Source organism: Myodes glareolus, chromosome 5 (genome assembly GCF_982192425.1).
Source record: "Myodes glareolus chromosome 5, mMyoGla1.1, whole genome shotgun sequence".
Lineage (NCBI taxonomy): Eukaryota > Metazoa > Chordata > Mammalia > Rodentia > Cricetidae > Myodes > Myodes glareolus.
In genome coordinates, this window is record NC_142030.1 from 10,042,237 (window position 1) to 10,054,377 (window position 12,141).

The following is a 12,141-nucleotide window of genomic DNA, read 5'->3' on the forward strand; positions in this document are numbered from 1 at the left end:
TGCATTTTAATGTTTATTTTAAGAATGTGAATTTAGTGGCTGTATTTTACTTTCTTAAAACATGGAGCATTTTCTGTGATAGTGTGGCCTTTGTAGGTCAAGTCTCTGCTGCTGTCTCCATAGGCTGGTGGTCCTGATGCTTTGGAATACGTGCCAGGGCAGGACATTTTGGACATCTGGTTTGACAGTGGAACTTCGTGGTCTTGTGTTCTTCCAGGTAATTTTCAAAATTGTTTTTCCTTATGTGTATGTGCGGGTGTGACTGTATGTGCATGTGACACATGTGCGCGTGACTGTATGTGCGCGTGTGCGCGCATGTTGGTATGCGATGTGAGTGCAAGTCCCCATGGCAGGCACTGAATCCCCTGGAGCTGGAGTTATAGGCAGTTCTTAGCCCCAGTGTGGTGCTGGGAACTGAACTCCGGCCCTCTGGGAAAGCAGCAAGAGCTCTACCCACTGAGTCATCCAGCTAGCTCCTCTTTCGTGTAATTTCTGAAGTTAGATTAAAAGCAGGTTAAGTTTTGAAGGCTGACAAGATGGCTCAGCAGGTAGAGGTGCTTGCCTTACAAGCCCGGTTACCCCAGCTTGATTCCTGGACCCCATGCATAGGTAGAAGAAGAGCACTGTCTCCAGAGCTGTCCTCTGAGGTCACTCGTACACCGAGCATGCACAGTGAGACACCTGCACAGCAGTGATAATACAGTTTGGGAAATACAGAAGTATTACTTAGTTCTTTGACCACAAATGATGTGTGGGTTATTGTTTGTTTTTTCTTTCCTTTGGAGAGTCTGTGATATAGTCAGTATTATATTACTGTGACAAAACATGACCAGGGCAACTCTTAGGAAAGAAAGCTTTTAATTAGGGGCGTGCTTACAGTTTTGGCGGTTTAGTCCATTATCATCATGACAGGAAGCGTGGCGGCACGCAGGCAGCTGCTTGAGCAGTAGCTGAGAGTTCTACATCCTGATCCGCGGGCTGAGAGACCCTGTGCCTGGCATGGGCTTTTGAACCCTCAAAGCCTGCCCGCAATGATACCTTCCTCCAACAAGGCCACACCTCTTAATCCTTCTAATCCTTTCAAAGAGTGGCAACTAAGCGTTCAGATATATGAGCCTGTGGGGCCATTCTCATCCAAACTCCACGGTCCGCAGCAGTCCAGATCTGGGAAGGCCAGGGATGTCTTTAGTCTAGTGATCTCCCAACATGCTCATTTTTTTCCCATGGTGAAGCTTTGTTTAGAACTATATTGCTTAAGTTTAGAATGGTACTTTAGCCATTTTGGTGGTCTATGCCTATAATCCCAGTGCTTAAGAGGCTGAGGCAGGAGGATCATGAATTTGAGGACAGCCTGAGCTACATAGATACCCTATCTCTAAAAATCCACAAAAACAAACAAACAAAAAAATGTTTTTGTTTTAACCCCCTTCTTCACCAGCAGTTTCTTCTCTGGCCTACTTGGCAGTCCCAAAGCACCCGGTTTGGAAACCATTGGCATAACGTGACCCCATTATTTCTCACAGGAGTTCAAGTTAGAGTCAGGACGCAGAGGTCATGTAGCTAATAGTGTCAGAGTGCACATGTGGCCTCTGCTGTCCAGCTCCATTCTCCTGTCCTATCTGAACCTTCCTAAGTGTCCCAGCTCTGCAGACATTTATTTCATACTTTCAGTTAGGTGAGCTTTTGACTCACTGGCTAAAGGGAAAGGGGAAAGCATGGTTAAGAATCAGAAGGCAGCAGGAGAAGGCAGCTGTGTGCAGGTGTGTTAGGAGGAGGCAGCTGTGTGCAGGTGTGTTGGGAGGAGGCAGCTGTGTGCAGATGTGTTAGGTCTTGTTCGAATTAAATTTCTTTTGGTGTGTTACTACATTTCAGGCACCGAGCAGAGGGCAGACTTGTACCTGGAGGGAAAGGACCAACTCGGGGGCTGGTTCCAGTCTTCCCTACTAATTAGCACAGCCACAAGGGCTAAAGCACCTTTCAAGTAAGTGCACACCCTGTGCAGAGGGAACCGCCTAAGAGCCTTTGAGTGCCCAGGTGTGCCACATAGGCTGGAGCTGTAGATGCACAGCCATTGGCAAGCTGGAGCACTGTTCTTCCTGCCTCTGTGATAGGATGATCCCCGAGTCAGTGCTGAACAGAAAAGGAGGTGCAGCAAGGCTGAACAACGCTGGGTTCATCTGTTACGTTAGGCACAGGCTGTAAACAAGTTCCACGGTTCCCTCTTGCTTTTTTGTTTGTTTGTTTGCTTTGTTTTGTTTTTAATTTATTGAGACAGTTTCTCTGTAGCTTTGGTGCCTGTCCTGGAACTAGCTCTTGTAGACCAGGCTGGTCTTGAACTCACAGAGATCTTCGTGCCTCTGCCTTTCCAGTGCTGGGATTAAAGGTATGCACCACCACTGCCTGGCCCACGGTTCCCTCTTGTATAGTCACGGTGGCATAAATCCAAGCATTCTGGAGGCAGAGATGGGAGGATCTTAATATCAAGGTCAGCCTGGGCTACATGCAGACCCTGCTCCAGAAAGAACACCAGAAAACAAACAACCAACACAAGGAGAAAGTAAAAGAGGAGAGACACAGCAGGGTGAGGTATCTGTCACTCTGGAGTAGGTGGTACCTCCTGCAAGGTAAGATGGCGTGCAGTGGAGTAGCTGGGCAAACGGTAGAGCAGCATTTTCAGTGGCATGGAGATCACCGAGTGCAGGGAAGGACAGTGTGGGCTGGTGATGGCAGCCTGAGCTCGACTCCTGCTGTGGGACCCACGGTGCTAAGGGCCTGAGGCCCCTCTGGGGTGGAGTGCAGACAGTTGCTCACCCACAGCAGAGTTCCCTGAGGAGGGCTGTTGTCAGTAGCCTAAGGGGTTGCCCTGCTATGCTTATAACCCACCCTCAAGTAGCTCACTGACTACTTCTATGTCACTCTTAAAAACTAGAGGAGGGCCAGGCAGTGGTGCACACGCCTTTAATCCCAGCACTCTGGAGGCAGAGGCAGGCGGATCTCTGTGAGTTCAAGACCAGCCTGGTCTACAAGAGCTAGTTCCAGGACAGGCGCCAAAGCTACAGAGAAACTGTCTCAATAAATTAAAAACAAAAAGCAAACAAACAAACAAACAAACAAAAAACCCCAAACAAACCAGAGGACTAAGCACTGTTTTCTTAGGTTGTCTTTCTGAAGTAGTTTTAAGGAGATGCTCTGCACTGCTCTCTGTACATCAGAACCTGGAAGTGCTCTGATGTACAGAAAAGAGAACACCCATTTTGCTGTATTTAAGTGGAGGACTCCCTGCTTAACATCCCTGATACACGAATGCCGAGAAACAGCCTTCATCCACAGTCCGCCAAGACGTACCTAGTGATTAAAATGACCCTCACACTGAAGTCGCTCGTCTTCCTAGGATGGTGATGGTTCACGGGTTTACACTCGGAGAAAAAGGAGAAAAGATGTCCAAGTCCCTCGGGAATGTCATTAATCCTGACACTGTCATCAATGGAGGAAAAGTAGGTGTCTGACTGAAACTTATGTTGTTGTCAGGCTCTTAGGTTAGTAGTCCAGGTCTTCAACGGAAGTTACCTCAGTTGTGTCTGCTGGGGACAGGATGTGCCAGGGATGGTGGCACAGCTACTCGGGAAGTAGAGACATGAGGGTTCCATGAGCCCAGGAATTTAGGGCAATCTGGGCCAAGAATAGCAAATGGTTTACTATAATGTTTTAAACTTAAACTTGTGTGTGCACATGTGTTTGAGGCCTTAAGGTATCAGATTTTATTATGTGAAATTACAGTTTTATAATGAAGTGGCTACTTGGGAGGAAAAAACAAGATCACAAATTCTGAGCGCACATTATTATATTCTTAGGGTGTGTACATTTTGAAGTAAGGATGGGTGTGTACATTTTGAAGTAAGGATGGCCATCAGATCTGGGGTTGCTGGCCATTTGGGGGCCAGGTTAGAGTTGCTTTCATGAGAGATACCCACAGTGTGTTGCCTTGCTCCTTTCACACCTTGTGGTCACTGGGTTGCTAGGAGGTAAGGAAGGGGAAAACAGCTCTGCACCCTCCTCACCCCACCCCGGCCATCCCGCAGCTGCAGTATGCCTGACCCAGATGTCCTTGTTGCTGGGACAAACCTGCTGTCCCGCCTGTGTCTCGGACAGGACTGTCTGACTCGCCTTTTCGGATACAGCAGCCTTTGTGGGGCTTTGCCTGTGTTTTGGTGCTGATCTTGCACAGCCTGCATTTACAGTCTCCAGTTTCTGAAGGAGCGGTCTAGCTAAAGCCTTTGTTTCTCTAATTAGATATTTATATCAATTCATAAATTCCTCTTAAGATCAAAATTACAAAGGAAAAATCTCAGACGTGCTTATCAGCTGGCCTCGTCCCTGTCACTGTGGAAAGCTGTCGTATTCAGAGTGCCGTCAGTGCGCTGCACTGGGAGCAGGTCCTTGTTGATAGTGTCTTAGCCCCTCTGCTCATAGAGAAAGTGTGACGGTGAAGGAGACGCTTACATGTTTGTTTTTTTTTCAATGAAAAGGATCAGAGCAAAGAGCCTGCCTATGGAGCTGATGTTCTGCGCTGGTGGATAGCTGAATCCAACATCTTCACTGAAGTGACCATTGGCCCCTCTGCACTCAGTGCTGCTAGAGATGACATCAACAAGGTCAGAGCTTCTCGCTGGAAGTTTGAGACATGCATGAAAACAAGCTACATGTGGCCATTTTTAATACCTCATGTTAATTTGTTTAAAATTAGCAACACAAAGAAATGTCCATGTCTTTAATTTGGACTAATGTGTAGACCAGATAGCATATAACCATCTGTGAATAAACACATGGTTATTCACGTGTTTCTTTTATTGTCAATAGCTTAGAAACACACTCCGCTTTCTCTTGGGAAATGTGGCTGATTTTAACCCAAAGACCGATTCTGTTCCTGTCGAAGATATGTACGTCATAGACCAGTATATGCTGCACTTAATTCAGGATTTTGCAACCAAGGTCAGTATACAACAGGCTTTGGCAAGTAGCAACATCAGCACCTTTTCCGTAACCTTTAGTAGATGGTTATCTTTGCTAGAAGTCATAGCTAGTGCATCCCAGAAAGTACACTGCTGTGCTCCACACAGCCCCAAGTGACTGTGATGAAACTTTTCATGTCTTTGCTAAATTATCGCTTTGTATTTCTGTTTTTTTTACATTAGTGTGTGTGCACTAGAATCCATGTGTGGAGGTCAGTGAACAACTTGTAGGAGTTGGCTCTCTCCTTCCACTCTGTGGGTCCCAGAGATTAGCTTAGGCTGTCAGCCTTATAGCAGGCACTTTGCCTGTTGAGCCGTCTCATCGTCCCTACCCTAGCTTCTTTAGACTGCAGGAGTACCTGCTGAAAACCTCAGGCCCAGGCTTCCCTCACACCATACTTTCCTCTCAGAGATCATCTCCTTCAGACAAGGAGTAGAGCTGCAGCGCTTTGACAGGTGCATCCCTCAGAGCATGGATGACTCCTCCTGTGTCTCCTGCATCCTGGCTCCTCTGTGTGCTGTGTGCGTTGGTGAAATTTCACAGTTTTGTACCTTGGGGCTTCCTTATGGGGAATCTGACCTGTCGTACATCACCTGACCCTAGTGGCCATCTGGAGCCTTAGGAGCACACCTCCATGGCCCTGTAACTCTTGAATTTTGTGTGCCTGAGAAACCAGCACCACCATGAAGACGAGCCACATTGTCAAGTTCTACTGCCAACTCAAGGTGTCTTCTGACCTCCTGTGCCACAGCTGCAACTGCTTTTGTGTGTTCTGTTGGTAGCACCTAAGAAAACACTTTTCTCCATGGTTGATTTTGAACAGGGAACCCTTCAGTGGAAGTCTCAGCTCAGGCTCTCTCAGATGAAATTGTGCGTTCATAAATCGGAGCCTTCAGCGGCTGGGGATGTGATCTCAGGGTATCTTTCCTACTGTCCCAGAGAAGAACATGAGTTTCCCTCTCCGGCTCTAACCTTTAACGGTTACAGCTGCTGCTCTCTCTGCACCTGCTGGCTACACGTGGGACTTGAATCTCGCTCGGGTGCTGTCCTCACCAGTTACACACTTTTCATGCTGTGCTGTCTTGACGTTTCTGCTCCCAGACAACTTACCGCATTACTTTTAAATTTAGCCTCATGCAAGTTACCAGGATGGGCTGGAGAGATGGCTCAGTAGTCAAGAGTGCTGGGAGCTTTTCCAGAAAACCTGGATTTGATTCTCAGTACCCATGTGGTAGCTCATAACCATTTGTAACTCCAGTTTCAGGGGACCCCCCCTCCCTCTTCTAGCCTCTACAGACACGAGGCACACAGATGGTGCATAGATATACATGCAGGCAAAACACCAGACTATAAAATAAAATAAATTTTAGGAAGTTACTAAGATGAGGGCAAAGTGTAACTAGATTCTTTGCCAGAATGTAACACGAATGACATCTAACCAGTTTCCAGCAGAGTTCCCTGCTGAAACCTCATGAGTTGGGTCTCCATTGTCCTTATTTTTCTTGCCATTCTGGCCTTCCAGACTCCCACCACAATGACCCATTAAGCATCCTACCTTCCCATGCCCACAACCCTTAACCTTTCCCACATCCTCCCACAAATCTTTCCAAAGGCATCTGAACCAGAACATATTTATCACAGCAACACATTCCCATACCCCCCCGCCGCCAATCAAGTTATGTCTCAGTTACTTTTCTTTTCTGACAACCCCCAGACAAAAAGCTTTATTTATTTGGCATGGTGGTGTGTGTGTGCGCATGCGCATGCACGCGTGCTTTCCACAGTGCACATGGCTATCTGAGAACAGTTGTGGAAGTCGGTTCTCTTTGTCCTCCATTTGAGACCCAGGGATTGGATTCAGGTTGTCAGGCCTGGTGGCAGGTGCCTTTACCTGCTGAGCCACCTCACCATGCAAGGAGTTTGTTTTGACTCATAATTTAAGAAGAAATAAAGTTTGTCTGGCTGGGAAGACACAGTGACATTGTGCCTACAGTCAGGAATAGGAGAGATTAACAGTGACATTGTGTCTGCGGTCAGGAATAGGAGAGATTAACGGTGACATTGTGTCTACTGTCAGGAATAGGAGAGATTAACGGTGACATTGTGTCTACTGTCAGGAATAGGAGAGATTAACGGTGACATTGTGTCTACTGTCAGGAATAGGAGAGATTAACGGTGACATTGTGTCTACTGTCAGGAATAGGAGAGATTAACGGTGACATTGTGTCTACTGTCAGGAATAGGAGAGATTAACGGTGACATTGTGTCTACAGTCAGGAATATCAGAGATTGTTTGCTGGTTCTCCATTTATTTCTCCTTTTCTTCTTTTCATTTAGCCCAGGGCCCTTGTCTGAGCCCTTGCCCCTCATGATCATGGTGGGTGTTCCCTCTTCAGTTAAATATCTCTGGAAACACTATCATGGAAATGACAGATGTTTACCTGCTTGCTGTTTCTAAATCCTGCCCAGTTGACAGTCAAGGTGAACCATCACATGGATGAGCCATGTTCTATTTTTCCAAAATTGGTCATGTCTGGCTTTGGGGTGCCACATGCCATAAACATACATGCTGGTTTTCACCCAGTGAGGGAACATTAATGAGTTCCTGGCACTTTCCATTCTTTGCTATTTTAAAAATGATTTGATTTAGGCCAGTGAGGTGACTCAGCTGATGAAGGCATTTTCCCCAAAGCCTGATGACGTAAGTTTGATCATCAGAGAGAACCATCTCCCAAAAGTTTGTCCTCTGACCTCTGTATTCATACCTGGTTGCACACACACGTGCACATACACATCCCATACTCAAAAATACAAGTACATTAAAAAAAATTTAACCCTCCCTCCTTTTGAGACAGAGTCATGCTGTGTAGCCCTGACTGGCCTGTAACTTGCTATGTAGACCTGACTAGCTTCAAACTCAGATCTACCTGCTTCTGCTTCCCTGAGTGCTGGAAATAAAAGCATACGCCACTACACTTGACCTAAAAATAAAATTAAATAAAAAATTAAAAGCAATGTGATTCTCTTACTTAGACTTAGAGGTGGGGGAGTAGCTTGTTGGGGGACAGATTTTCTAGCAAACACGAAGTCCTGAAGTCCCTGGTCAGCATTGCAGATTTAAGAAGCAAGCAGACCAGGGGCTGGGAAGATAGTCTGATTGGTAAAGAGGTTGCTCTACAGGCATGAGGGCCCGAGTTTGATTTCTAGAGCCCATATCACATTTAAATGACAGGCGCAGCACGAGTTTGTGATTCTGGTGTTGGGACTCTGAGGACAGGTGGATCTTGTCGCTCACCAGCCAGAGGAGCAGACCTGAGGTTCACATCAGGGAGAGACACTGTTTAAAAAGCAAGGTACATGATTCCTGGCTCAAGCTTGACCTCTGGCATTCATATACACATGCACCTACACATACATGAACATGCATACTTATATACACAAGACAAGCAATTACACATAAACCATTCTTTCCTTGTTCTGCTGTCATTTCCAGAGTAGAGTAGTAATTATTTTGAGTAGTCATGTCTCTAGAATGACATTCTCCAGCTTTCTTGTATTCTTGCCTGTTTTGGAAACATTTTGTTTTCTTTTTTTCATGTATTTGTATGTATGGCATGCCTGCACGTGTATCTACTTGTGCAAGTGTGTTCATGCACATGTGCACGCACTGGCGTGTGAGTATGTGTAGGCACAAGCCTAATTCTTTGAGGCAGGTTCTCACAATCAAATCATACCAGTTGGGCAGGTGAGATGGCTCAGCAGGTCAGGATGCTTCCTGCCAAGCCAGATGCCCTGAGCATAATCCCTGGGACCCACACAGTGGAAAAGAACCAACTGCAGATTGCCCTCTGACCTCCATGTGACCTGTAGCTCATACACACATGACCCACCTCCCCAAATAAATGTAGTAGCAAATTTCTAAAAATAACAAGAAAAGTGAACCAATAAACATGTTTAAAATTTCAAGGGAAAGTTTTATAAAAGGAGAAGAAAACCCAGAGCTCACCCCCGTGCTGGTTTTCAGCCAGTGTGCATCAGGGTTCCTGCTCGGCTCCACAGTGAGGCTGGAACCATAGGTGTTGCTGGAGGCCCACCGTGCCCACCCAGCATGTCTGTGAGTTCTGGGCATCCATACTCTGTTTCTCATGCCTGTGCAGCAAACATGGGGGCTGAGATGCTAGTGATGAGCTTGCTTCGCCTGTGACAATGCTTGTTTTCATTGCTCATCCCAGCTTCCAAATTTACCCTGTCTTTGTTCTCTAGATTACTGACTCATACAAACAGTATGATTTTGGGAAAGTTATCAGGCTGTTAAAAGCATTCTATACCAGAGAACTCTCCAGCTTCTACTTCAGCATAGTCAAGGACAGGTAAGTGTGACTAAGCATGCAGTCCTCAGCAGCATCAAGGATGCAGTGGCCACGGTGGGCAGCTATAATTACACCCGGGATCTGGGGTCAAGATTCACTTATCTCCTGCCACTTTTACTAGCTTCATGGTTGCACTTACAGTGCAATCTCAGTATGTCTGGAAAATGAGACAGGTAATAACTGTCCTTCTAGTCCCATCACTCAGGAGGAGAGGCAGGAGGCTCTCTTAGTTAAAGACCAGCCTAGTCTACAAAGAGTTCCACCCCAGGCCAGCCAGGGTTACACAATGAGACCCTGTATCAAACCCTGCCACTCATGTGCTTGCTTCCCATGCCAGTGAGTGACAGCTGCTGGGAGGTGAACACCATGCTGTCCTCGAGGGCTGACCCAGGACTAGACAGCCAGTTGTGTAACGACACTGGCTTTCACAATGCTCTCACAAACTGCGGAAGGAGAGGGCTTGGTGACTAGTTTGGCATGAGCTATCAACCCCAGCCTGTCACACGGCACCTCAGCGGTTGGGCATAGGGTTTACAACTCATTCTTTGCCTGAAAACCCTAATGGCACCATTGGGGATGGGGGTCACTTAAATGCTGCCAGTTACTTTAGTGGTTGTGTGCAAACAGTGGTCTAGACTGTCGTCCACCTTAAAGTCAGAGTTGGACAAAGCATGAGGAAACAGGTACATCTTTTTTTCCTGTGGTTTTTTGAGACAGGGTCTTTCTGTAGCTTTGGAGCCTGTCCTGGAACTTGCTCTATAACCCAGGCTGGCCACAAACTCAGAGATCTGCCTGCCTCTGCCTCCCGAGTGCTGGGATTAAAGGCGTGTGCCAACAGCACCCGGCGAAACAGGTACATCTTAAGAGAGTAAAATGGGGTAGAGGAGAAGCGTCCAAAAGCAGCGTGAAGTAGTCGTAGTGTCAGCCTGGTGTGCCCAGGCCAGGCAGCGAGTATGTCAGCTGCTGAGGAGGCTGTTCTTCCAGGCTCTACTGTGAAAGCCAGAAGGATCCCAAACGACGCTCCTGTCAGACCGCACTAGCAGAAATTCTGGACGTGTTGGTCCGTTCTTTTGCCCCAATTCTTCCTCATTTGGCAGAAGAGGTATTCCAGCACATCCCCTATGTCAAAGGTAAGGACAGCTGCTCCCTGCATGGGAAGGGATGGGGCAGGAATTGGGCTGCAGTGCACCTGCAGTGTCATTGTGATGAGACTCATTGGTCTTTTAGTCTGCTGTGAGCCTTCCTACAGGAGTCAGGGCTGCCCCTCTGCTTTCTGATATGTATTAAGCACTTGACAATATTGAGAAATCACTTTTGCTTAAATGTGTTTATAATGTTCCAAAGTGTATTTATAACTTTTTGCTTGTTTTTGAGACAATGTTTCTCGGTATAGTTCTGCTTGTCCTGGAACTCACTTTGTGGACCAGGGTGGTCTTGAACTCAGAGATCTACCTGCCTCTGACTCCTAAGTACAGGGATTAAAGGTGTGAGCCACCTCTGCCTGGCTGTATTTTAAGCTGTATTCAAGCAAAATACAATGCTTTTTAGTGAATACTTTTATGTTAGTTTTTTTTCCCCCCTCCTGGTTTTATTTCCATAGAAAGCTAGAATTTATGGGGATGTTGGGTGGAGTCATGAGGAATAAGTGTTCATACTTGTGCATTGTTTTTGAGACTTTTATGTTTATGTATTTATAATGGGTACCTCTCACTTGTGGATCCTGAGAACAGCACACTTGTTCACTGAACTTCACATCCCATGTAACAACCCTGTCTCTCATGAGTAAAATCTCCATTGGTTAAAGCTTATATGCTGACTAGACTGTTTATAACTTGGTTCACTTTCCCTTTTTTCTCTTTTAGAACCCAAGAGTGTTTTTCGCACTGGCTGGATTAACACAAGCTCTATCTGGAAGAAGCCAGGACTGGAGGAGGCAGTGGAGAGTGCGTGTGCCATGAGAGATTCCTTTCTGGGCAGCATCCCTGGCAAAAATGCCGCCGAGTATGAGGTTATCATTGTGATCGAGCCTGGGTTACTGTTTGAGATCATGGAGGTATGCGTAAGGGATGGGGTTGTGTGAAATATGCCCTTCTGAAATGGTGGGAGCATTGAAGCTTTGCCTGAAATTTCTTTTTCTTAAATGTCTAAGACCTTGTATTGATCTAGAAACTCAGATTTCAGTCTTGCAACACTGAACTGTCACAGGCAGTTCCCTGCTCTGAACTTGGGACACATGCAGGGGCGATTGAGGTCAATGCCAGACATGCTTGGCAGAAGTGTCAGGTTACATGAAAACCAGGAGTTTTACACTAAAGGCCTGAGTTTTTGAAAATTTTATCTGGGTCATATTCCAAAAATGAGTTCTTGATGGGCAGTGGTGGTGCACACCTTTAATCCCAGCACTCAGGAGGCAGAGGCAGGCAGATCTTTGTGAATTCAAGGCCATCCTGGTCTATAGAGTGACTTCCAGAACAGCCAGGGCTGTCTCAAAAAACAAAAAGAACCAAAACTGAGTTCTCTTTAATTTCATGAGAACCAGGGACAGCAGATCAACACATTCCTCCAGACTTTCATCGTGTTTTAATTTCCGCAAGTCCCATCAGAGTGTTCTCCTTGGGCCTCTTAGGGACTAATTGGTTAGGTGTAATGCACTGTCCTGAGCCTTGTGTCTAATTCAAATTCTTAAGAAAAGGACTGTCAATGAGCATTTTTTTTTTTTTAAGTTTTATTAGTGTCAGTCTGGGGCTGGAAAGGTGGCTCA

At 46.3% G+C, this 12,141-nt stretch overlaps 1 protein-coding gene across 1 annotated transcript in view; it reads left to right on the forward strand.

Moving 5' to 3' along the window:
* The window catches only part of Iars2 (isoleucyl-tRNA synthetase 2, mitochondrial), a 40,433-nt gene that overhangs the window by 25,909 nt on the left and 2,383 nt on the right, over positions 1–12,141 (forward strand). The window contains exons 14-21 of the mRNA XM_048439506.3: positions 124–217; positions 1,873–1,981; positions 3,392–3,494; positions 4,527–4,652; positions 4,858–4,989; positions 9,274–9,380; positions 10,365–10,510; positions 11,243–11,433. Of these exons, the coding sequence (XP_048295463.2) occupies positions 124–217; positions 1,873–1,981; positions 3,392–3,494; positions 4,527–4,652; positions 4,858–4,989; positions 9,274–9,380; positions 10,365–10,510; positions 11,243–11,433 (1,008 nt within the window). The remainder of the gene's footprint in view (positions 1–123; positions 218–1,872; positions 1,982–3,391; positions 3,495–4,526; positions 4,653–4,857; positions 4,990–9,273; positions 9,381–10,364; positions 10,511–11,242; positions 11,434–12,141) is intronic.